This window comes from Quercus lobata, chromosome 3, assembly GCF_001633185.2.
Source record: "Quercus lobata isolate SW786 chromosome 3, ValleyOak3.0 Primary Assembly, whole genome shotgun sequence".
Classification (NCBI taxonomy): domain Eukaryota; kingdom Viridiplantae; phylum Streptophyta; class Magnoliopsida; order Fagales; family Fagaceae; genus Quercus; species Quercus lobata.
Window position 1 is genome coordinate 37,698,587 of NC_044906.1, and position 27,558 is coordinate 37,726,144.

General features: G+C 33.8%; 2 protein-coding genes across 2 annotated transcripts; one reads left to right on the forward strand and one right to left on the reverse strand.

The window, feature by feature from the left end:
* The first annotated feature begins 3,968 nt into the window (after window positions 1–3,968).
* Window positions 3,969–9,419, forward strand: LOC115981877 (heat stress transcription factor A-8). Its single transcript, XM_031104296.1, has 3 exons — window positions 3,969–4,374; window positions 7,823–8,870; window positions 9,076–9,419. The coding sequence occupies exons 1-2, from the start codon at window positions 4,147–4,149 to the stop codon at window positions 8,762–8,764; spliced, it is 1,170 nt and encodes a 389-aa protein (XP_030960156.1). The 5' UTR covers window positions 3,969–4,146; the 3' UTR covers window positions 8,765–8,870; window positions 9,076–9,419.
* Window positions 9,420–10,807: 1,388 nt separating this feature from the next.
* On the reverse strand, window positions 10,808–17,215 carry LOC115979391 (vacuolar iron transporter 1). Its single transcript, XM_031101418.1, has 4 exons — window positions 16,683–17,215; window positions 16,480–16,565; window positions 16,189–16,303; window positions 10,808–11,333 (listed from the first exon to the last, which is right to left on the reverse strand). The coding sequence occupies exons 1-4, from the start codon at window positions 16,925–16,927 to the stop codon at window positions 11,036–11,038; spliced, it is 744 nt and encodes a 247-aa protein (XP_030957278.1). The 5' UTR covers window positions 16,928–17,215; the 3' UTR covers window positions 10,808–11,035.
* Window positions 17,216–27,558: the final 10,343 nt, after the last annotated feature.

Genomic DNA, 27,558 nt, shown 5'->3' on the forward strand with positions numbered 1-27,558 from the left:
ACTAGTATCCTTGCTATCAAGACCACTTCCTCAGGAAACTCCATTGCGGGACCACTCAAACAACGCTTGTCTGTTAGCTAACAAAATGGGCTGACCAATGTGAAACTATGGTTTGCCAACGAGTCTAAGGCTAATCAATGCTATCAAGGAGCAAGTCGTGGCTATAGTAGTAATATCTGTTCATAGTAACTTCTTCATTACAAAGAAATAAAACTCATACATCTACCATCCATGGCTCTGATACCATTGACTACCTAGGAGAGAGCATAGCAATAATATGGAAGCATAGACAATGATAAAATAGATGATAAAGAAGAAAACAACAAAATAGATATATTCAAAATAGGTTAAAACAAAATATGGAATATGAAAACAGAAACTAGTAAAATCTTACTTGGATAAAAACTTCTGTCTTTGTTACAAGATTACAAAATAAAATCTGTTTGAAAGGTTACAAGATTATGTCTGTTTGAAGAGAAGGGTTACAAGATTACAAAAGAGAGGGAGGATTACAAGAGTCTTTCTAAGAGAGAGAGAGAGAGAGAGAGAGGGTTATCTTGTTTCTTGTGAAATTTTGGACCTACCTTCTGTCTTTGGAATCTGTCTTTTTATAAATGAAATAAACTATGGTATGTCTTCAAAAGTAACCTGAGTAAGCAAAGCTAACTCAAGTTAATCTGTTGGTGGAAACTTGTAAAACCTTGTAGAAATAACTTTTACTATTCATAAACAATAGTCTGTCTAGGAATCTGTCAGGGTACCATTCACGTGTGCTAATGAATAGTAATCTGTCAAAAGTAATTTTTGATCTTTCTGGATTAGTTGTCTTATTCTGTCTAGAAGCTATTCGCACATGGTGATGAATAGTGGTTTGTCATAATTGTCTTTCTGTCCTCTTCTGTCTTATTCTGTCATATTTCATAGGGATCTTGAGAGTCTTGGAACATTTCTGAGTGAGTCCTGTAATTTGGAGAGGAAGACTCCATCATTGTGTCATTTTCGTCATCCGAAATTTGTGACGCAGCTTCAAGTAATTGCTTCTTAAGCTGTCTTCTATCTAAGACAGAAGCATGCTGGCACTGGACTTGACTCTATTCTAGAAGGAAATTAGAAGTTTTTGTCTGGGAAGGAGAGGATTTTTTCTGTAGTTCTTGGCAGATGTGATCAAAGATAAACTTATTCCACCTTTTTAATTTAAACTTTTTGGTGAGCATGGGGAAAGGATACTAGGGATGCTTTTTTATCTTGAATTCCCATCTAATAATCCATGGAAGGTCTGAAAACCTGTAATAAAGCTGTAAGAGATGTGGAAAATTCTTAAGGTGTGGTATGTCTGGTTCTTTCTTGAAAGTTTCATAAGCTTTTAGAAGATCAGGAGGGTGAATAATAGCTTTAGGACCATGAGAATTCCACCAATCAATGAACCATCTTGGAATCATTATGTCTTTCTTTCATACATATCAAAGCAGAAAAACCAAGTATGTATGTAAATATTGTTTTGGAATAGAAGGAATCTATCACAGTCTGTCATTCTAGTCTGTATCCGTATAGTTATCATAATCTAGTGGATTAGAGTCATCTTCATATTGCTTACACTCATGGAGTACTCCATAATTGCCACATAGAACGCAATATGAAATAGGAAGATAGGTGGGGGCACAATTCTTTGTCATTATTCTGAGATCTCTAGTAATTTTCCTTTTCCCAATGAGCCTCCTTGTTAAAGGTCTTGGACCGTATACAGCTATCTTGTTGGTGTAGCCATATAGGTGGAAGTCATGATCTAATTCTTTCTGTACTTCATAAATCTTATTACTCACAAAATTAGACCATTCTCGTGCTAGAGCATACGGGTCATCAAGTTATAGTCAGGGCTACAACTAAAATCACTTATGAGGACCAAAATGTGTGCTAGCTAAGCTTCCTTATAGTAACTAGTATCCCATGCTGGGAGGGTGCTCTAGATAGTAAGCTTCATATAATTAAGTCCTCCAATTTGTGCAGTTGCTTCTTGGATGACTTTAGGAAATAAACTAATCTGAATTCCAGAAGTTAGGATTAACTTGCTGATAAATCTTGCTTCCAGCATTTCAGACAACTATAAAGGATCACAAATCACTGGATCCTTTGTCTCAGTGTTGATAAGCAATCCCGGATAGGGATGATGTCCGTCATAAACTCTTTCTGCTATTCCAAAACTTTCATACCAAGTGGCCTTGTGAGATAGCCATATGACATCTGTCATGTCTTCTATTTTGATAAATACTGTAGAGACTAAAATTTTAAAGTAAGACATCCATCTATCATGGGAATTGGTCATGGATTTATGAGTTAGTATATTCTGTTGAATTTCGGGCGGTAAGGTTCAAAAGGAAAGTCTCATTTTTTGCTTAATTTTAGGGTGGAGCTTTGATGCTATATTAAAATAAATAAAGTAACTTTTTGATATGTTAAAATAGAATTGTTTTAGAACAACTGATACTAATGCTCCACATCTAATAATGGGTGCCTAGGGATACACGATGGAAGCAATAAGATGGTTTATGCATCCATCCATAAAGACAAAGCATGTATAGCAACAGTAGCAAGAAACCCTAAAGGAGAGATGACTTTTTCATGGATAGAGTTGATAGACAACCATGAACCCCCTAGTAGCGGAAGTAAAAGCAGCTCTACTTGCAGCATCCAAAGCAATAAAAAATTTGTATGTTGCTTTTTCTTGAGTAATAAGTCTTGAAGGTCTTTTTTTTTTTTTTTTTTTTTTTAAATAAAGAACAACAATAAAGAGGAACACAGATACACTGAAACATAACGTAAAGAAGTATTCAAAAACATCCTAAAGGTAAAAAAAAAATAACAAAGAGGAAAAATGTCTTTATAATAATAATAATAATAATTATTATTATTATTATTAAAAGCAAACCCAAATTCATGTACAATATTTATTATATTATAACTCCTGTAAATTTATAACTAAGATACAAGCTACAAATTTCAAAGAACACGCAATTTTATTTATTAAGTTGAAAGGATGAAAAAGTACAAATATAAAAACAAATTGTATTCTCCATCGTATGTATTTTGTAAAGGAGATGAAATATTAAAATAATAGATAGTAAATTATTATTATACTCTTATTTTTAAAAGAAAAAGAATAAAAAAATAAGGATAATTTTGTATTTTTCTTCTAAATACCATTTTCTTTTCTTTTTTCTTCTCAATTTAGAAATTAGAAGGAAATTTCCTCTTCCTTTTCACTTTAACAAAATAATTCATTGTCCTTATCTCTACCCTATTTTCCATCCTAAGCGTTTATTTCCCTCCAACCAAACATTGTTTACCTTTCAACTAGTCATGCTAAAAGGTCAAGTTAATGATGCACATTCAAACAAACTCGACCCCACACGGACTCACTTTTCGGAAATTCCCATCCCAACTCCCACCACTTTTCCCACGCAGCTTCCTGGTTAGTTCAAAAAAAGAGAACAAGAGGGACTGTTCAATAAAATCAAAGGGTAATTACATTTTTTTTTTTTTTTGATGAAAGAGTAATTACATTTTTTTTTAACCAAAAATTATATCTCATTTTGCGGTTTATCCCCAAAGTTATAACTCTGCTTCAATATCCTCCTCCTATCTTGTACTTTGATGTTAAACATAACAAAATCAAGTATCGAACAACTAATTTACCTCTCTTTAAAAAAGACACTAAAGAATAAATTGATATTTTAATGCTGAATTCCGCTAAACTTAAAGAGTAAAACAAATAGTCAGGTTTAAAGTGTTACAAAGTTTGATTTGGGTGATCCATTGTGCATTTCAATACTTCATAGGCCAAAGTTTAAAATGAAAATATAAGTATAATTTCTCCTGATATCAACTTCAACAAAACCAGATGGCAAATTCCCATTAGTAAAAAGAGAAAACCTATCTCACTGAACAAACCGCATTATACGCACACAGCAAAGTATTCCTTAATAAAATCCCAACCCCTCCACACACTCCAAGTGCAAACAAAAGTACTAGTACAAAACCCATAACCAAGGAACCAAGAAACTCTCTCATTCTTTGTTCCATAAAAAAAATAGTATTAAAAAAAAAAACAACAACAAAATCCAAATCGAACTCCGATTTTGTGTTTTCGTGATGGTGAGGAAATCGAAAGAGAATGGGTCGGACTCGGTGGCACCGTTTCTGACCAAATGCTACGAGATGGTGGACGATGAGGCCACTGACTCGATCATATCGTGGACTCAGCCTGAGTCATGCAACAGCTTTATCATCTGGGACATGACCGAGTTCTCTGTCAAATTGCTTCCTTTGTACTTCAAGCACAACAATTTCTCTAGCTTCATGAGGCAACTCAACATCTATGTAAGTTTTTCTTTTCCTCTCTGCTTTATTGGGTTTTTATCAGAATTGTGGTTAACTCGGTCAGACAAGACAGGGTTTTTGTTTTTTGTTGTGGGGTTTTGAATTGTCATTTAATGTTTGTGTTTGTGAAATTCTGTTTTCATTTTTACTAGGTTGTTTGCATTGGGTTTTTTTTTTTTAATCAATTTTTTGTTAAAAAATAAGGATATTTTAAATGTGATTTTATAAATTGAATATGGGGATAGTTTAGTTGTTTTGAATTTAGGAGAACTTGGATTGAAAGGAGACAATGTTTACTGTTTAGTCATTACTAGCATCTCTTTGTAATTGTAGAATTCAATTCCCATATTCAATTTAGAAGTGTTTTTATTTTTTATTTTTTTATATAAATATTGGAATTGAATTGTTGAGATTCAGATGAGTTTGGATTGAAAGGAAATAACATCTGTTCAGTGATTTTTTCTTTTTATAGTTGTAGAATTTCAAGGGAGGGCTCAATTTTTGACTAAGTTGCTGTCATAGTTGAATTACTATCATTTATGCTGCAATGTAAATTTTCATGTACAATTGGGATGGGGCGATCAACCTAATCTAGAGGTGACTAGTCCGATTTTAAGTAAAAAAAGGTAGTTTCTGTGCATTATTGTTACTTCTCCCTTGCAAATTCCAACTATTGGTTTTAAGGTGGAAGATAATTTTGTTGATTGCGTTCTAGAGAATGCAATTATACTTAGATGGAAGATAATTTTGTGGAAGCCTAGCATGCATGATCACTCTAGGGGTTTGTGGATCCTTTGTTTTCCTTTATTTGGGTTCTCATGGGGCTTACTGTAGTTGGTATGTCAGATGCTTTTTCTTGGCTACAGAAATTTCTGGTTCATTTTCCATTTTTTCTTATGTTATGTTTGATTATTTTTTGTTAACTGTATGAAGAAACTGGCGTCTTCACCATTATCTTGAAGTACCTATTCATTATACTATGAGTCATGTTTGTCTAGGACTTTATCTTGCTTTGCTTGGGTTGTGTCTAAATTGGGGGGTCTTACAAAGTTTAATACAATTTTGCATCACACTGTTATAGTTCTTTCATTTTAGAGCTTATAGATTCAGCTATTCCAAATGGTTTCTAAAGGTTCCATCAAACTTCACCAAGGGATTCAAGCATTTCTACTTAAGAAACCAAATCCTTCATTTATTGAATGCATAATCTAAGATGTGTTTGAATATGGGAGTTTCAGAATGTGGGTATGAGGTCGGTTTCATTCACCAACATATCACATAACAAATCCACTCATCATTTAGTGTCCATGACTTCAGTCATGTTAGTATTATCCTCTCTAAATACTCCTTTACGAAAGTTTATGAGATAGAAGATGATAGAGAACCAACTATTGTGACTAGCCTTCATCTGGTCAAGACAATTCTTAAAGAATTTTACTTATCAAAAAAAATATTCTTAAAGAATTGTTAGACTCCTATGTAAAGGATGCATGCCTGAAATCTAATTGGGAAATTTTAAGAATGATATCTAGGGTTGCTCAAACCAACCAAGACCCCTTTTCTTGGTTAATGGCCTGTTGCCAAATGGCAAGTAGGTCTCTTAAGCCTTTCTTAAAGGATAAATACCAAGAGGTATTGTTCAAACTGCTTCAATCATATCTGCATCAAATTTCCTTTCAGAGGGAAATATGATGCAAGGACCTGATCCACCAACCATCTGAAATGTCGGCAAACAGGGCCTATAGTAGTCATCAACACTACATCATCATGGCCCCAAACAGTTCAACCTGAATCAACCCAGTTAGGAACAGTTGCATCTGAGTGAAATTTCATTCAGTAGTGTGTTTTAATGAATAAAATTGGATATAAAATTCTTGCATCAGGGAAACCCTTTAAACCCGACCTGATTGGTTGATTTTTAAATCTTAAGCCTTTTACCGTGTCTGCATTTGATCCTCTCTTTTGATTTCTCACCTCCGCATGACTGACACATAGCCACATTATCTCCACACCTATCCTTATTCGATTCAATCTCTCTCTGTCTCTCTCTCTCTCTCTCTCTCTCTCTCTCTGTGTGTGTGAGAAATCAAATCCAACCCATAACCTGTTGAAGCAAGATTATCAACAAGCCCTCCTGCATTAAAACGACAACACTGGCAACCAAATCAGTTGGCAGTTGCGGTGTATGCGTCTCCTATGAGCGGCAACTTGTCTCTTTAGTTTACAATTGACCACCTCCATTAAATTGACTTCCTTATCTCTCTCTCTCTCTCTCTCTCTCTCTCTCTCTCTCTCTCTCTATGTGGGGCTTTTATTTTATTTTATTTATTTATTATAATTGTTGGTGTGATTGTTTAGACTTTAGAGTTAGGCATGGGTAATTGGGTATGGTGGTGGAGGTGGGGTTTGGGGCTGTGTGGTGTGGATGTGGCAGAGGTGCAGTTTGGGGCTCTTTGTGTCTAAGTTGGTTTGGTGTTCAATGTGTGTTGAGGGTTGCAAAACTGAATTGTGTGGTGTGTGTTGCCAATAAACCGATCTAACCCACCCGCCCATCCAAAGGTGAAGGGCAGTCAGACCCGAAAATTGTTGGTCGGCAGCGGGCATCACTTTTCAACACCTGATAGGATCGAATTAAATCACAGGTTGACCATCAACCCAAGCCCCACCAACCTCTGAGTTCCTTGAATTATATTAGAACTTTTCTATAAATGAAAGTAAGTGAAGGCCCACATACCAGTAAAGCTACTTCCAATACCCATCAGATGTTTGTTGAATTAATTAAACCATAAATTTTAAATATGGTGGACTCTCTGCCTGCATTAGTCTCAGAATAAAGAATCTGGAAGTTCTCCTCAAGGAAATCTTCTGTGGTTACATTATGTGCATAAGATTGTTCATAGATTCATAGAATAATTGGAACCTTCTATGTAATATATACTAAATTTTAATGCCTTTTTCACTTATCAAGAGCATTACAGATGCAGGACAACCAGAATGATTCAACAATAAAATTTGAAGACAGTAAAATAAAGGATAGAAACCCCTAGCAACACTTAAGCTTGCTTGAAGTCAGCATCAAGTTAAAACAAATAAATAAAGCGTAGAAAAAAAATGGAGATGGTCCAATACACCTTGGCTAGCTTGGACATCTAAAACTTCAACTGTGTAAACTAGCGAATCAAAGTTGCTTTTTTAAAATGCTATTCTGATGGGATTCAGATAAATTGGAAATTCTATAATCATTTTAATAAATATGCTTGTAGCAAAGACATTAAAAACTGAACATAACAAGTTCAAGTGGTATACATACATATAAGTTCTCTCACAACTCCCCCCCACCCCCCACCACATATTATATGACTCTATTTATTTGCATATAAAAAAATATATATGCTTTTTTAAGACTCAGCTGATACTCAATTAGTTAGTAACTCTAGTTTTCTTTCAGGGTTTTAGAAAAATTGATACAGATCGCTGGGAATTTGCAAGTGATGGATTTGTCCGAGGTCAAAAGCATCTGTTGAAGAACATTTGTCGAAGGAAAAAGTTACAGCAGCAAGACAACTCAGATGGACCAGCTGAAAACATTGAAAACATGGGGCTGTGGAAGGAAGTTGAGAGTTTAAAGACTGATAAAAATTTGGTTATGCAGGAGTTGATCAAACTTAGGCAGCACCAGGAAACTTCAGATAATAAACTGCTCCTCTTAAGAGACCGCCTTCAAGGAATGGAAACGAATCAGCAGCAGATGCTATCATTCTTAGTGATGGCCATGCAGAGCCCTGGGATTTTAGTTCAGCTGCTTCAGCTAAAAGAAAAAAATTGGCGTATGCTAGAGGAAGGTAAAGAGGATGATAGACCAGTAGCTTCTGATGGGACGCTTGTAAGGTACCAGCCACCAGTCGGTGAAACACCAAAGCCTTTACATACAGTAACCCCAAGTTCAGAAAAACAACAGGAATCTGATCCTTCTCCTGATGGGAAGAAAGATTTTTTCTTGAGTCCTGATTTTTTGAAAATGCTTACGGATGAGAAGTTGTGTTCTTTAGATACCCATGCCCCGTTTATGCTACCTGATTCACCCGATGATGGTGCATGGGAACAGCTTCTTTTAGATAGTCCTTTCTTAGAAAATGATGAGGATAGAAAGATGGATGATGAGAAGCTTATCGATTCTGAAATGGAGATGGAATCAACAGAGTCCAAAAGCCAATTGGAAATGTCTCAAAATTTTGAACGTTTGATGGAACAAATGGAGAAATCTCAGTACTTGGGAATGGAATCATCAATTGATAAAGCTCATTTGGGTAAATCGCAGAACTTGGAATTTCTAACCGAGCAAATGGGGCTTTTGTCTTCTGAAACTAACAACAAACATGCATCACAATAGAAACATATGAGGAATATGCAGCTTTGTTGTCTTTGTTGACTTTTTTGGTACCCTTCTATAGCATAAGTGTAACACATTCCCCCACTCCATCATTCTCTAATCAAATGTAAGTTAACTCTTCACGTTTCTTTCTTTCATGTGGTAAAATTTATTTGAAAAGGTTTTTATTACTATCAATCATAATTATCCTACTTATTTGAGACTAGTAATTCATTTTAATCCAAAAAAAAATAAAAAAAAACTTGTAATTCATTTTAATCTTGTGTAATCAAAATTTCATCTGCTGATTACTCTACGTGGATTATTGACAGATATCATTGTGTCAGCATGTCTTCTCTATACAGATATTTGGAGGAATGGCATTGTGGTGTTTTGTTTCTTGAATGATGCCTTCAAAGTGCTTATAGCTTACTGAAGAAGCTGTTTCTAAATAGATGGGTTAATAGTGCCACTTATAACTCTTTCTGTTTGGATTAGTACACTTATAAGTAATTCATAGCTTTACCTTTCATAACTTTTGCAACTTAATATAGTTCTTCCATACTGTCGTAGGTTTGTATATTATGGGGTACTGATGCTGATTCTGTATATTCTCACTTGATATATAAATGCGCGTATATATATGTAGTAAAGCAACTCTCTCTGTCTCTCTGTCTCTCTCTCTCCCCTGTATCAATCGCATCTTAATTGTTATTTGCCAAGTGAATTAGCTTTGTTGATGTGATTGAATGCAATCTTGTGATAGATTGGTTGTATAATTTTTTTTTAAAAAGAAAAAGAAAAAGAAAAAGAAAAGGTTGGGATGCAAGGTTTCTCTCTGATGATGTGTGAGGGACACTTTAGGACTTCTTTTGACCTCCTCAATTGATCTTCCTCTGAATGGCATGCCAATTCTACTCCCATAGAACTCGTGTGTGCGTATTGACAACCTACTGTTCTTGACCTGTCCTCCCATGATAAAACAAATTACTCTATGCCTATGACTTCAATAATTTCTTAATTAAATCAAAGAAATGCTACGATATTTATATTAAAGCTTCTATTCAGTGCTCAATGTTAGGATTTCTTTTAGCTTAAGTAAATACGTAACCTTTAAGCTCATTTAGTTGAGAGGATGGAAAGTAGGAAAATAGAGAATTAGGGGACTTGTAGCTCAACTAACGCTTTAAGGTATTTTTATTAGAGGTGCTTAACGTTCAAATCTTGCCTCCCTACACCATCGAATTATGAAAAAGAAAAAAAGTTAGGGGGAATTAATTAATTTTACAAGTGCACTTAACCCACTTTTAACTTATCATTCCTTTCAGTTCAAAACTCGTCGTGTCCACCATTGTGCTAGCATCTTCCCCCTCTTCTTAAGTCATCTTAAAGGGAATTCAAGTGATAGTCTAGCACCAATAGTAATGGCATTTTTTGTGGTTTCTCATATTTGTGGTCGGGATCTCATCTTTCTCTTCCCTCACTATGTACCTATTAAAAAAATCATTTGAGAGAGAGAGAGGTTTGTAGCTTTAGGTGCATTTGATTTGCAACATGAGAAATCAAATACTAGATACAACTGACTCTCTCTCTCTAAACCTCATTCCTCATTTTGAAGGTACATTGTGAAGTTGATTAACCAGGTGTAACTTTAGAAATGGTTAGATGAAGGGAAAAATCGTCATTGGGTTTCATTTATCATGTTCTTTTCTTTCATGGGTTTCGTTACGCTGGAATGGGAACATTGCCAATAAAAGGGGAAGAAAAATGCAGCCTATATTATGGGGGGGCCATTCCGCTATGTCTAATGTGGAGTATTCAGAAAAAAGAATGCATATAACCTTCGAAAGCAAAGAATGCTCAGTACTTCAAAATTCTTGGGATCAATTTATGAGTGGGATCAAGCTGCAAGGTTGTATACTACTTCAAAATTCTTGGATTTTATAGATACTTTGAACTCTGGATGTTAGTCACGTAGCTCTATTTTCTTTATTTTAGGATGTCCTTTTGTATACTTTGTACTCTGGTTTCATCCTTCAATTATCTTTAATGATATATCATGAGTGATCATGAGTATGCTCTTGCATCTTTTACTTTAGGATTGAACATACAAGAGAGGAGAGAAGTTAGTCCACCCTAGAGATAAGAATGCCAATCGAAGTTGCTAATATAAGATACTTATCACATGATTAAATTAGAAAGGGAGGAGTGTCCAACTTTTTAAGACAGTGAAAAACATACAAGATAAAACTCTTATTAGAAGTAACTCTTGATGTGATGCTAGAACATTAATTAAGGATGGATAGCTTTAGCCAGGCCATAAGCAGCTGCAGACGCAATAGCTCCAATGAGGGTAGTTTGAAAGGCACTGACGAAGGGCTTACTACCTGTGAAGTAACCCTTGGCATAGCCGAAGATTAGCAATGCCAATAAGGTTAAGACAACAGAAGCAACCATAGCCTCTCTAGCTATTGGAATGAACATATAGGGAATGAGGGGTACCAATCCACCCAAGACGTAAGCAATGGCAATTGTGAGTGCACTATGTAGTGCTCTCCTTGGATCTGGCTTCTCTAATCCTAGTTCAAACCTGCATCAAATGAAACGGTTTTGGTAGATATTTTGTTGTTAGTATTTGTAATCTCCACCAGCATGCAAAATATTTTGTTGCTAATATATTGAAATTTGAAATGAACATTAAGTATTAAAAAAGAACCAAAAAAAAAAAAAACTGTCTAACGGAAAATTTAATATTTCAATGTGGAAATGGTGGAATGGAGAAGGAAGCTATACGAATAATGCAGTGTAACAATTGGGGTAGAAAGTTAAAAGAAGGGAGTAATGATGATTTAGTTGCTATCTACCTAAGCATTATCTTTTTTTTTTTTTCTTTTTTTTTTTAATGCACAACTTCATTAAACAGAAAAATCACATATATCCTTCATTAACTCCTTCAAACCCAAAGGAGGGAGAGAAAACTTATTTGTAGAGGAAAAATTGCACTAACCTCCCTTGAAATTTCTCATTATAACACTCACCTCCCTTTTAGTTCAAAATAAGACACTAATCATCGAAGGAAAAAGACAAAACAGGCTTATGTTATGCTCTAGTACTCTTATGTTGGTAAGTAATAACTAAATCAAAGATCATTAGGAACGTACGTGTCTCTTTTTTTTCTTTTTTCTTTTTCATTTCTTTTTCTTTCATTCACCCTACTTTTTCTTTTTAATATTTGCAGAAGGGAACCTTTATCAAAATATGCTAAATTACTAATACCTAAATAATAAAATGATAAATTATTAACATGTTAAGGAATAATATATATTTAATTATTATGCATACAATTCGAAAATAAAAATATAATTATCCATAATCATTTATTTACGTTAACAAATTTATTGTGCTAGTATATGTTGTTCTTGATATTAAGAGAGATGTTACGTCTACAACATTTTTACAACAAATTACAGGCGGTTAATTGTTATTGGTTCAAATTTCAAACTAATGCTAAGATTACTTTTTTGTCTCAATAATAACGACTAGTAACAACTTGATACTTAGGATTTGTTGCAAAAATGTTGTAGACATATCATTTCTCTAATAGTAATGCAAAATTTGATTTTATTTTTTGAAAACATACAAAAACCTTATTTAATGGTATATTTAATGCACCTTAGTTATTTACTTAAGGCATTCAGTAATAAATTAGGAAGAACACAGCAAAACTTAACTTTCGCTTGCAAATTGATGAATTATTGACATGTGTAATTTTATTTTTGAAAAATGTGTTTTACATCTAATAATTGAATTTTATTACTTCAAACCCTATGTCATTTTATATAATAAAAATTTTAATATCTTTATCATTACTCTTAGTACAATGGAGTAGTCAATGAGTAATTATAGAATACTCCCAGAATACTATAAATGTATACTCTCTCATCTCACATAATAGTGGAATATATTAATTAAATTCATGGTAGAACCCTCAATTCATGTGAGAGGGAAGAGAGTATACATTTATGGTACTCTCGGAGTATTCAATAATTTTCCGTAATCAAGAATCTTGTAACTCAATTGATTGACACTTCATGGTGTTTTCAAAACATTTAGGATTCAAATTCTTTCTCCTAGCTATAACTATTGAATTATATTATACATATAATGAAGTAAATTGTTTATTAAACAATTATGAGTAACTATTAAATATAGCATATATATGTACATTATTTTAGATGAAAAATGAATTAGTTTTACCAACAATTTCCATTTCAAGTCTTCTCTTGATACTATCCGATAACTATGATTCAAAATATAGATCGAATTTCATTTATGTAGTGATTGGTTAGGGTGATTTGTGGGGAGAAGAGAAAATAGAGGGACTTGTGTGTTTGGTGAGGAAAGGGAGTGGAGGAGTGATTTTAGTGGTGACCAGGTGTTTTTTCCTTAAGTCCACCATTTGGTGTAAAATGATTGTCTACTCGAGTTGGGGAGAAAATGGTGGTAGCCGGGAGGGGAGAGGGTGAGAAGGTTTGATAGGAAATTACCCATGTGTCCTCTCATCCCTCCTTTTATGTTGCTTTTAACTAAATAAAAGAGTTTTCTACCTTTCTAATTTTTCATCCCAACCAAACACATATGAAGAAAATCTAAATATCTTCTATCCCAACTTTTCATCCCAACCAAACACATATGAAGAAAATCTAAATATCTTCTATCCCAACTTTTCATCCCAACCAAACACATATGAAGAAAATCTAAATATCTTCTATCCCAACTTTTCATTTCCTCTCTATTTTTTATCCGCCACTTTTTCATTTCACAACTAAATGAAGCCTTAATGGCCTAAAAGTAAAAGAAGATGAGTAATCAACAGGTTGTGGCTTGTGAAAATGTTTCTATCTTCACTTCGAAAACAAACAAAAATAATAATAACAATAATAAGGTTGTGACAAAAGTAATCATTATATCAGCTGCAATTATTTCATAAATTTCTCTGACCAAGCTTGGGTCTGCGCTCTCGAGGCCGGACCACATGTTCTTGTCAACGTCTCAGAAGGGAAACAACTTTTTCTAGCAACGTTACGAAAGCTAAAGTAGCTTTTCTTCTATCGGTGATTTTATAGACTCATAGTGGAACAACTGTTATCGTAGACGCCCTATTTTTTGGATTTATAGGCCCACTTGCAAGAAACCAAGGCTCTTTTAGGACCATGCTAAAAAAGTTAAGGAAAAAAATGCTAAGGACCACACCCAAAAAGTAAGGGGGGAAAAGACATAAAGAAAGGAAGGTGTTGGACAAACATTTTGAAGCCTATGCTTAAATTATTTCATATATATATTTGGTGAGACGAAAAATTTTAAGTAAATATAAAATATTTTTTTATAGTCAATAAAATAGACCTAATAGAAAGCAAAACATTTTTTACTTTTAAAAGTAGAAAATATTTTCTTGAACATTACATACCCGTTGATCACAGCAAAAACCTCTCCACCAATGAAAACTTCTCTTTCTTCTTAATGAGAGAGATTCCCATTTTCCATTGTTCGGTAAGGAAGAAAATTGGGTGAAAAGAAAATAGGGTGGAGGAGCATTTTCCCTCCAGGACAACAATCTTTATTTTCATCCAAAATGGAGAAAATACATAAAAGAAAAATTGTGAGGAAGAGTAATGTACCAATATGAGTATATAACTATAATCTCTATACTCTCAACGTCTCAGTGTTGCATGTGCAATAGAAAAAAAAAAAAAAAATCAAAATTGTATGCATAAAGAAATAAATTTAAAAGTATATAGTAATGGTGATATGTTTACTCTTATAAAGTATCATTTTAATTAAGTCAGCTAATTAACTTATTATTTTTTTATATAAAAGGATGGGTAGATAAAAATAAAATAAAATAACGGAACATAATCAATTTTATAAAATATCATCTTTACTAATTAAATTGGTAACATTATTTTTTATTATATAGTAAAAGAAAATATTACTTCTTATATACAAATGAAAATTAATTTTTATGACTCAGTCCACTTTCTATTAGGACCCAGGACCCGCGCCGAGGATAGTAGTTGCCGAGGACAAATAGTGAAAGACCAAATAGTCTAGAGATGTAGCCAAGGATGACCCTGTCCTCGGCATCCCAAGACTTCGAAGGGAAGAGCGACGTGTCGTCAAAGGCAGCCTCCAAAGCGCCCCCAGAAGAAAAGGCGAGTAGAATGAGGCTCACATGGGAGTACGAAATGGGAGAGGTTCAAGGAAAAGACACCACCTCCGCATTGAATGCGCCCACAAACGTCCTAGTCATATTGATGGGAAAAGACTCCTGAACAGTGTGGTTTCGGTTATTGCAACTAACAGAAAGTAGGGAGGTGGCTGATGGGACAGCTACTCGAATAGGTACCTGCTTGATCAACAGATGGAGGGTCAGGATCAACCGAGAAGGGCTATATAATGTAAAGGTTTATGCGCCAAAAAGAGGGAGGCCGAAAACCAAGGTACCCAAAAAAGGGAGAGGAAGAATAAGAACATGAAACTTCATGGACAAAATCTATGGACAACCTTAGCTCGTCTCTGCGTGTCCACCATGAGTACCATGATTAACTACCGTCCAGTGACCAAGGCATAACCTTTCAACCTCACGCTCTACAAATTAGATTGTTTGGGCCCTTAACGTGCGAATCCAACATCATTTTGAGGTCGTTACAAATTGAGTCCTTACAGTTTGTTTTTCAAAAAAAATAAAATATAAAGGGGTAATTGTTCCATGTTGTTTATGAGAGCGTTGGGTGTAATATAACTTACCCCACCCATCTTCTATTAAAGAAATTAAGACTTTTGAGTGGAGTTTGTTGTATACTTTTGTATTAAAATTCATTTTCAGGTTCTTTGTGTATGTGTTTGTTTCTCAAAACAAAAACAAAAACAAAAACAAAATACTTTTTATTTAATAAGACATAATATAAACTTTAGACATATTAAAAATTCTTATCTCCCGTTATTCTTCTCAATTTAAAAAAAAAAATAATAATAATAATATTTATTTATTATCATTCCACTTTTTTTACTTTTACCAAACACGATGATGAAAAAACTAAAATCTACTTCATCTTCGCACTTTTATATCCCTCATCCAAACAGTCTCTTGTGTATATAGACTTCTTACCTATTAGCATTAGTATTATTATTATTATTATTATTATTATTTTGGATATATATTAATTTATGATTTTTTACAGGTATTCCATGGATTTCGAGCCACAACTTTATCTTCAAGGGGTGGATCTGAGATAGTGGTCATCGCAAATATAAGTCCAAAAAGTACGGATATTCATCCATCTAAAAGTAAAATTTTATCTAGAATTTCTCAGCTCAAATATATGTGCAGCAATAAAAAAAAAAAAAAAAAAAAAAAAAAAAAAAAAAAAACATTAATAACTTACTTCATCATGAAATCAAGCCATGCTTGGGGCTTCCTCCTGAGAGCATTCACAACAGGCGTATATTCATGCGGCTCTATCCCGTACTGTGCCAATATCTCCGCTACCTCCGCCGCCTCTACATTTAACAACTAATACTAATATCACAAATCTTATAACGATTGTTCTTAATCATTAAATCGAGATAGTAATTAGATTTTAACGAAAACAGAATTCAAATCTTAGATCTCTTATTCGACTATAAGAAACTTTATCAATTAAACAAAACGAAAAGTTTCAACAAGTTGGGATCACCTGTATCAGGAACGGCAATGATTTCTTCTTGTTCTCTCTTTAGTTCTCTCATGTAGTGATCAGCTTCGCTTTTTGCGGCAAGATACCTGCACGTGCGTGTCTCTAAAACCTTAATCCCTACAAATCCCTCCTCAACCCATTGTTTTGCTCATAATTATTAATAAAACAAAAAGCGAATAATAATAAAAAAAAAAAATACATACCCGCCGAGTCCCATGGAGATGGCGCCGGCCGCGACTTCGGCGATGCCGGCGGTGAGGACTATGGAGGAAGTGGCATTGGCGCCCGACAAGCCGGCGGCGAGGGCGAAGGGCACGGTGAGGCCATCCGATACGCCGATGATGATGTCGCGGACGATCTCGCCGGCGGTGAAATGCTTCTCTTTGTGATGGCTGAGGAGTGTTTGCTTCTCGGGTTCTAGGTTTGTTGGTTCTATGATGGCAGCCATTTGAGGATGTAAAATGTTGTTAACTAAAGTGACTGTGAGAGAGAATTAAGAGTGGCGTGTGAGAAAGAATAAGTATATATATGAAGGTAGTGGGAGCGTTTTATTAATGATGGTGTCTTTTTGTGCATAAATAAGGGATGTTAGATTGCTTCTGTTGAGTTATCCGAGCAAAAGATTTCACGTCGGGAGTAGTGCTGGTGCGTGAAACTGTAGGGATATTTCTTTGGATGTCGGGTATTCAATTTCACATGGGCCGGCGCATGAGACATCTCACTGACATATGAGTTTTACATATGCAGGCCCGTGTATCAGTGTGGCCCGTGTCTCAGTGCCTCAAAGTTGTATAACTTTTGCCATAATTTTACAATTTTTCAAGTATCGAGTTGCGAGGGATTGAAGTGCGATAGTGAGTCTATGTGGAGACACATTTTTGCTATTCTCAACTTCTCACATGATGAGTTATGGCATAAATTATGTAATTTTATGTGATGCTAGTATTATTCTTATCTATACACATCTTTATTTGGCAATTGGCTTATTGTTGTTTTCATCATTGTCTACATTTCTTAAAAGAAAAATGTTATAATTATTTCGTTTTACTTTCTTATACACAGCAAGTGGTTAAGCTTTGGCCAACATAACTTTGGTTTCAGGTAGACATGACAAAAACAGGTTGACCCGTGACCCGACCCGTGTTTTTTGTGGATCAACTTGACCCGACCTGTGACTGACCTAAACCTGAACCATTTTTTAAAACCTTTTTCTTTGGTAAAAAAAATAAATAAATAAAGACAATATTGGTTTAATTGTTTGTTGTGAGGTTTAAGAAAACAATTGAGACATTTACATAACTATATGTAAATTAATTGAAAGATGAATGGTTAAGCATTCTGTAATGAGTAAAGATTTTTAGATATCAAATAGCAAATTATATGCCAAAATAATCTAGTTACAGTAAAGTTAAAAATATAGATTTAAATTTGTAGACATGTGTGAAAAACATTCATAAGTGTGAAAATAGTGAAACCAAAGTATCAAATTAGCATAAATTATGAATGTTTAGACTTATTTTTTTAACAATTTATGTCCAAAATAAACGGCTTTTCAAAATAAATTATGATATTTCCTACAGTGTGTTACTTACTAATAATATGATATTCATAAAAGAGACCATGTATAAATAAGTAAACAATCAAACTTTAATGTATATCTCAAATTGGAATAGAGTGCCAACCACAATTGATAATAGATTATAAAATTAATTTTCAAGATTGTAAATTTCTTATATCTTTTATTCTTTGTCAAATGAGTTATCCAATAAGTCATTTGTAATTTTTTTTTTTAATATTTTGGGATGTTAATATTGTATAGCAATAAAACTTGTGTATTTATTTTACTTATCTTTGTGTTATATTGTTTTAGATAGCAACGTTAGGATTTGTATAATTTTAAAATTATTGAATAAGTATTAATAAGTTTAACTGGGTTTATTCTTAATATAAGTGATGAATTCAAAATAATGCATTTTACATCAAATAATTTGTTGCATGACTTTCCAAAAGGCAAATACATGTTGTTTTCTTTATAAAAAAAAAATCATGTGAAAAATACAGGTTAACTCGACCCGACTCACAACCTGATTGACCTGAACTTGTTTTTAACCCGCTTAAAATGACCTATTTTTGACTCGCAACCCGATTGACTTGACCTGAATCCAACCCGACCCATCCATTTTGCCATGTCTAGTTTTAGGTTCGAGTCATTCCTACCAATGAATGCATTGGTACTCGTAACCCTTCGTGGGCGTATAGTGTTACCAGAAAAAAAAAAATATATATATATATATATATATATTTATATGTTTTGTGTTTAAAATTAGACGTATCACACACATTGTCTTGCCTCTGAATCTGATGCCCTGAATTTCTGGTAGTGTTTTCTTGGTCAATGGAAAAACAAAGAATTGGTTTTTAATTTTTTTTTTCTAGGATTAATGGCGTTATTGGTATATTTCGAAGTAATAGTTGTTGAAAGCAACTCACGAGGGAATTGCATTATGGCATCCTGAGTTGGATCCTGGCCAAATGGAATCCTTTAAGTGAGTGAAGAAATTTTCCATAATGCATATTAATTAGTAATAAATTAATTGCATCATTTTAATTAATTTATTAATAATTAATATTAGATTTAATTGTGTAAATTGTAATAATTTATTACTAATTAATGCTTAAATTCCCCTTTGCACTCAAAAAAATTAATATGCTTAAATAGTTTATTAATTAATATGCTTAAATTCCCATTTCACCAATTATCTCATGTGAAACTAAATAAGGAAAACACCTCTATATTACATGAAACTAAATAAGGAAAACAACTCTATCTAATGTGAAACTAAATAAGGAAAGTCCAGATATAGTAATTTTTCAACTCATTTTAAAGTCACTACCAAATAAAGTAAAATGAAATATTTTTCTAAAAAATACTTTTTAGAAAATAATTTATTTTCTAAAAAAAATGTTAAAGTCAAAACATATAGTGTAAGTGCCCGTGTTGTCTTTATTCTATTGCTAATTGTGAATCACAATCATATATATATATATATATATATATATATATATAAACTAATCTAAATTTATTGGCCCTTAGATAATTGGCTAAATAATTCAATATGTGTTTTAAGAATTAAGCTATATGTTAAACGTGTCTGATGCAGCGTAGGCGTGTAGAAGCAGAATTTATAACACACAATTACTACAACTCTTCCACAAAACCTAAGTTCTACAAGAATACTAGGCTAGTAGGCAAAATAATAGAGAAAACCTCTATAACAAACTTTATTAAAAAACACACATAACATAAATAACCTCTTTATAAAGAGTATTTATAAGAATATAATTTCTCCTAGTCCTTTTAGGAAAAGAAATAATAAACCTATTTCTGCTTGAGAAAGAAAAAACAATTTAATTAGGAAAAGAAAAGCAATTAAAATCCCAATTCAACTAGGAAAAGGATTTTAATTCAAAGTACTAGAGTAAATAAATCCTAATTCAAATAGGAAAAGGAAAACAAGAAAAACTCTTTGTTCTTCATAACGTGATTTGCATCATCCTCCTTGGGTTGGAAGAAATTCGTCCTTGAGTTTGGAGTCTGGATTGGAATCTCTCCTTGATATGGAACAAGATGCTTAACATTGAAGACGTCAGATGTATGCATGACTTGGAAGTTTCAACTGATAGGCATTAGGATTAATTTTCTCAAGAATCTCCAAAGGACCAATCTTTCTAGTAGCTAGTTTGTTGTACTCTCCCACAGGAAAGCGATCTTTGGTCAAAATTGCCCAAACAAAATCACCAATCTCAAATTCTACTACTCGACGTTTCTTGTCAACGGCTTGTTTGTACTTAGCAGAAGTCTCCTATAAATGCTTAGCAGTAGCCGTATGAATTACTTGAATTTATGTGATTAGATCCTTAGCTTTCACATTAACACACTTCAAGTCAAGGATAGGAGCCAAATCAAGTGGTGCATGTGGGTTGTAGCCATAAGTAATAACAAAGGGACTAAAGCCAATGCTACGATTAACAGAACGGTTGTAAGTAAATTCTGCCTAGTACAAGTGTTGATCCCATGATTTAAGATGATCACTCACCAAGCTTCGAAGTAAATTGCCCAAGGAATGGTTTACCACTTTTGTTTGACCATCAGTTTGAGGATGATAGGCACTACTAAAATTAAGTGTGGTGTTGGCCAAACGCCATAACAACACCAGAAGTGACTAAGAAAATGCACATCACGGTCTGAAACAATTGATTGTGGCAAGCCATGGAGGTGATAGACCTCTGTAAAGTAAAGTTGAGCGACATTAATTGCATTTGAGGCCTTCTTACAAGAAATAAAATGGGCCATTTTGGAAAACTAGTCCACAACAACAAAAATTGAATTGTTACCTCGTTGTCTACACGGTAATCCCAAGATTAAATCCATACTAACATGAATCCATGGCTGGTCTAGTATGGGAAGAGGCATATATAGGCTAGCATTGGTTGTAGTGCCCTTGGAAACTTGACAAATACGACACCTCTCAACAAACTTGGCAATCTCCTTTCGCATGGTTAGCCAAAAATAAGAGTCTGTCACAAGCTTCATGGTTTTATCACGTCCCATATGGCCTTCATTATGCAGCTCTTGAATAACCCTTAAGTGTAGGCTACTATCAGGAATGCATAGTTGATTCCTTTAAAATGGAAACCATCGTGTATAAGGAAGTCAAACCGCTTTCTTGTCGCCACATCATTTATTATAGTGCCAAAGTATGGGTCACTAGAAAGCAACTCACGAAATAAATCAAACCCCCGCACTTTGGTTTGCATTGTGATGTGCAAAGAGGCTTGTAGACTAAGAGCATCTGCCACTCTATTTAATGCTCCAGATTTATGCTTGATGACAAAAGAAAATTGTTGAATATAAGCAGCCCAAACTGCATGCCGAGATGAGAGCTTGTCTTGGCTATTGATATGCTTCAAAGCATCATGATTAGAATAGAGGACAAACTCATGATAGGCCAAATAAGAACTCCAATGCTTCAAAGCACAAGTTATTGCATAAAATTCCAAATCATAAGTGCTGTAATTCAATTTTGACCCACTCAACTTCTCACTAAAGTAGGCCACTGGTTTGCCATTTTGACTAAGAACAGCTCCAATTCCAACCTTAGATGCATCACAAAACTTAAATGGTTGAGAGAAATCAGGAAGAGCTAGAATAGGTAATGTAGTAAGCTTTTCCTTGATTTGATGAAACCCTTCGTGGCTTCAATTGTCCACAAAAACTTACTAGCCTTCATGCAATCTGTAATCGGTGCCATGATGGTGCTAAAGTCAGGGATAAACTGCCGGTAGAATGACACCAACCCATGGAAACTGCGGACCTCATGGACTGTGGTTGGTATTGGCCATTGTTTAACATCAGTAACCCTTGATTCATCAACTGATAATCCATCCTTAGACACCACATAACCAAGAAATAAAACACTATCTGTCATAAAAGAACATTTGTTTATGGCAGCATAAAATTTCTCCCTACTTAGAACTATGAATACCTCTTGAAGATGTTGGAGATGTAAATCAATATTGACACTATATATCAGCATATCATCAAAATAAACTACAACAAACTTGCCGATGGAGGGGTGAAAAATCTGGTTCATAACACGCATGAAGGTGCTAGGAGCATTAGAAAGTCCGAATGGCATTACTAGCCACTCATATAACCCCTTACGTGTCTTGAATGATGTCTTCCACTCATCACCAGGACGTACTCGAATTTGATGGTACCCACTTTTTAGATCCAGCTTAGAAAACACTGTAGCACTACTCAACTGATCAAGCAAGTCATCCAACCGAGGAATAGGGAATCTATACTAGACCATAATTTTGTTGATGGCACGACTATCTACGCACATTTTCCATGATCCATCCTTTTTGGGTGTGAGTAAGGCTGGCACGGCACAGGGACTAAGACTTTCTCTAATGTGCCCTTTTAACAACAAACCCTCTACTTGTCTTCTAAGTTCTTCATGCTCTTTTGGGCTTATGTGGTAGTGTAGGCGATTAGGTAGATTAGAACCTGGTACAAGATTAATTTGGTGTTGTATATCTCGGAGTGGCAGTAACCCCTCAGGTAGATCATTAGGAAATACATTTGCAAATTCATCTAATAAAGATTTCACAGCCTCTGGTACTACACTACCCTTTGAGCTCTCATTTCCTAACAATACAAACACCAACTCCGAATCAAACATCTCTTCAACAAATGCCCTTTTAGCTAAGAGATTCTTACCCCCTCCTGAAGTTGGCTTAGGTTCAATCTCCTTACAAGGCAACAACACAATTTTTGTGCTACCAAACATGAAACTGTATGTATTCTTCCTACCATTATGTTGAACCCCTCTATCATATTGCCATGGTCTACCAAGGAGAAGATGACATGCATCCATAAATACCACATCACACCATGCATTATCCTTATATTTTAACCCAATAGAAAATGAAACCAAGCAACGTTTAGATACAGTTACCTCATTGCCCTTTTTGAGTCAAGATAGTTTGTAAGGGTTAAGGTGTTTCTCTGTTGCTAATCCCAATTTTTGAACAGCCTCTTCTGATACCACATTCTCACAGCTTCCAGAATCAATAACAAGTCTACATGCCTTGCCCTCTATAGCACATGTAGTTTGAAAGATATTGCTTTGGCGCCAATCCTCACCTTTAGGTTTGCGAGGTGTGAAACATGCCCTTCTTGTAACTAATAAAGGGCCATCATCCCCTTGCACATGCTCCTCTTCCTCTTCAGCATCATAAACAGCTTCTTGTTCAAAGGTATTTAAATGATCATCAATACATTCTTCACTCTTAATAAATAAACCCTTACCATACCGATGACCCTTCTTGCAATCAACCATTCTATGCCCTGCCTCATCACACTTGAAACATCTAGGGCCAGAACTACTAGCTGTAGTGCGGTTAGGTTGTTGATTAGCTTAATTAACTTGGCCTTTTCCTTTTGTAGATTGTGTAGTTGCACCATAAGGAGGAGCTATTGGTGGTAGTTGGTTGCCACTACTATTTGAAACCATATTAGTCCTCTTATTCATTGTCTTCTCTAAATGCAAAGCTTTCTGATGGGCTTCGGATACAGAAATTGGGTCAAGTAAATTCAAAGTATCTTGAAATTGTTGCCTCATGCCCCCAATATAACGTGAAACTAATTGATCTTCCGAATTTGCAAGGTTAACTCTAGCCACAAGTTGATAAAACTCTCGAGTATACTCATCTATAGATTGTGTACCTTGCCTAAGATTATGTAGTTGTTGATATAATTTACGCATATAATTATGGGGCAAGAATGCAGCACACACACTACAAAAAATAAGCTTATTTGCGATGGTCAAAGTTCGTCGCAAAAGCACAAAAAGCTGTCGCAAATTCGTATTACTGACAGCAAAAAGCCGTCGACGTCCGTCGGCAAAAGCCTTGTCGGTAATACTATATTGCCGACAAGGCCGTCGCTAACACTTATTTTCGACAGCAAAACTCCGTCATAAGTACTTAATAATTGCCGTCGCAAATTCAACTTCATACGAGGAAGTTGGACGACCAAATAGAGTTTGCGACGAACTAAGACTGTCGTTAATGTATTTTTTTCGACAACTAAAAGTCATCACAAATACTTGTCTTGTCGTCAAAAATAGAACTTCAAACGAGGAAGTTGGTCGACCAAATACTTTTTGCGATGAACAATGACCGTCGTTAATGTATTTTTTCGATGACTAAAGCCATCGTAAATACCTAGTTTTTCATCAAAAATATAACATTAATGCAACCAATTACTCTTTTTTTTTTTTTTGACGAACTTTAGCTGTTATTAAAAACCATTTATCTCGTCACTCATACATTATTTGCAAAAAAAAATAGCTCCGTCGAAAAAAAATTTATGATATTTTTATTTTATTTGATAATATCAAATATTTTTGTATACGGAATAATTAATATATAAATTACAAACACAAGTCCATAATTGTTCATAAAATTTTCTCCATTCAAATAACAAACACAAATCCATAATTGTTCAAAACTAATAAGTGCATTAAAAATGAAAATATTAAAAGGTCTACAAAATAGCATGTTGTTCAATAAAACATGAAGGCTATATCATATCCTTTACTAAACTTGAAAGTATAAATATTGGAAGATCAATTATCATCTGAGTTAGTGTCATCCTCCATCTAAAAGTCATCTTCCTCCTCATAGTCATCTTGTGTCATTATTTACATTGTGATCTCCTCCTTTCGCATTGGTCTGCAATATTTTAAATTAAACTGAATAAATATATAAGAACATTATAGTACTCCAGTTAATGAGAACTTAAAAGAATACATCTGCCACCAATAACCATATTAATAGTACATCTCCATCACTCTTAACAATATATCCATCACCACAACAAGTCACATGAAATCACATATGTACCAACAATAGTAATTAATTGAAAATTATAATGAGCAAATTTATCACTTATTTCGACAACCTAAATAAAATAGCAAAAAAATTTAATGTTGATTATACTGAGAAAATATATGTGTAGTAGTTGCTTGCATATAATTAAAGCCCATCGATTTCAAAACATTTTTTTTAATAAAAGCTATCATCTCTTTCAATTGACTAATTGTTCCCTCCAATAACCACTTATCATATCATAAGTTTATAGAAAATTTGGAAAAAAAAGTTTAGAACTTTAGTATTTTTCATTTTTAATATAAATATAAATAAAATAATATAACTCTAGAGATTGTTAAAGTTAATAAGCCTTTTATATATATATTTATGTTTGAACTACATGTATTCGTTAGTCGAATATGATCTATCAATATATATTGCATATAAATAATAAAAGAATAATATAATCACCAATCCTATTATATAACTATAAGCTACTTTTGTCTTTACTTGGAACTTTACTAACAAAGAAGAGGCAAACTCAAACAAGGCAAACTCTAAAAGGCTAAAACACAAATTGAACAAAGAACTATTATCAAGTGAAAAACGCTTCTCATGAATCAACAGATTGGTTGAGGCCACCAATACACACAAACATTACACTATGGGCTAGTACTGAACTATCAAGAACTTTGCTTATAATACTAGATGATATATTATGAAAGAGGTATATCTAAACCAAACCCAAAATTTAGATAAATGAAATAAACAAGCAAATACATTTACAAAACCACAATACATTATCAAAAAAAAAAAAAATTGAAAAAAAAAATCAAAAGATAAGGATCTAAGAAGACCAACCTTTTGGGTTTGATTATGATTGGGAGAAAGAGAGAAAATGAACAATAGATGGAGATAAGGGTTTTTTTTTTTTTTTGTTTTTTTTTTTGGTGAAATATGAGTGTTAATGTAGTGAGGGGACAAGGGAGGGCGGAGGATTAAAAAAAAAAAAAAAAGGTGGGGGCGCTTGTTTTTTAGTAAAAGGGAGAAGGAAAGTGGTGGGAGCTAGGGTTTTGTCTTTTCCTCCCTTTTTTTTTTTTTTTTTTTTTTTTTTTTTTTTTTTTTAAAAAAAAAAGTGGGGGCGTTTGTTTTTTAGTGAAAGGGAGAAGGAAAGTGGTGGGAGCTATGGTTTTTGTCTTTTCCTCCTTTTTTTTTTTTTTTTACTAAAAGATAATAATGATATTTTGGGGTTTTCTTTTTTATAAAAAAAATAATAATGATAATAAGGCATGGCTGGGTTTGTTTGAAATCAATGTAACCTTATTTGTTTATTTATTTTTACAACAAAAACCATGTATTCCATTTATGACAACCACGCCACTTTTTTTCTTCTTCTTCTTTTTTTTTTTTTTTTTTTTTTTCATCACTTTGAAATATCAGTTTTTATTAATTATTATTAATAAAAGATAGAAACACTATGAAATCTCACTTCTTGCAATTTTTTTTTTTTTTTTCACATCAAGTTTTCTTTTTTGATAAAAGAAGATAGATGATTTATTTATTTAGTATCTCAATTTAAAATAGGAAATAGAGATGAGAGACATTCTTCACATCGACCAAAGCTTGAATGTGAATGTGACTTGTGGATTATTTAAGAAATGAAAATTTGGATGTAGTGAAGGGGATTACTTACTATGTACTCACAATTTTTCAGTTTTCCCACGGGTCATAGACCCAACTTCAATATTGACCATGTGTGACCAAATTTTGACCAAATTTTGTAAATTTTGACTACTCATTTTTTACAATCCGACCGTCTGATTTTTGTCATACTTTACAAACACCAATATATCACCACATTCTTCCAATCCAACGGTTGAATTTTGGATTTAAGTCTAGAACATTATGGACATGTGTCATTGTACCAACATATCAAGAAATTTTGATTGGTCACGTTCTCATAATCCAACCGTTTGATTGAGCTCAAAGTTCATCAAAACAAATATTTTATCACACTCTTTCAATCCAATGGTCAAATTTTAAATTTGATTATGCCATAAGATGGAAGCATGTTGTTGTATCCACCTATCATGAAACTTCAATCACTAAAAATATTCAATACTCTTTCAAGAGAGTTATATACTATATAAACATTACTAAGAATTGATAAAATGATCTAAAAAACACAACCCAAAATCTACAAAATGACCATAATGGATTTGTATGTGACTTTTGACTACCTTGTTTTGCTATTTTAAAACTTGAAATTGATAAAAACATGAAAATCAAGAAAACCTTAAAACACTTACTAATACCCAAAACACAAATATTTCACCACATTCTTCCAATCGAACTGTTAGATTTTGGATCTCTATCTGGTTGCATGATGGACACATATTGTTGTACCCACCTAATGAGAAACTTTGATTAACCCTGTTGACACAATCTGACCATCCAAAATGGCTGAAATACGCCATCAAAGCTAGGAGATGACCGAAATACCCATAAACTTCTAAAATAACCAAAACGCAACCCAAAACCTACAAAATGACCAAAGTGCCCCTCAAATTTTTAAGATGATCAAAATACCTTTTAACTCTAAAATGACCAAAATAGCCCTTAAGTACTTAGAGGGTC

Coding starts and splice junctions, on each gene's coding strand:
- LOC115981877 (XM_031104296.1), top strand. CDS start 4,147: ATGGTGAGGAAATCGAAAGAGAATGGGTCGGACTCGGTGGCACCGTTT. Junction 4,375..7,822: donor TGAGGCAACTCAACATCTAT/GTAAGTTTTTCT, acceptor GTTTTCTTTCAG/GGTTTTAGAAAAATTGATAC.
- LOC115979391 (XM_031101418.1), bottom strand. CDS start 16,927: ATGGCTGCCATCATAGAACCAACAAACCTAGAACCCGAGAAGCAAACA. Junction 16,566..16,682: donor ATCTCCATGGGACTCGGCGG/GTATGTATTTTT, acceptor ACGCACGTGCAG/GTATCTTGCCGCAAAAAGCG. Junction 16,304..16,479: donor CATTGCCGTTCCTGATACAG/GTGATCCCAACT, acceptor TGTTAAATGTAG/AGGCGGCGGAGGTAGCGGAG.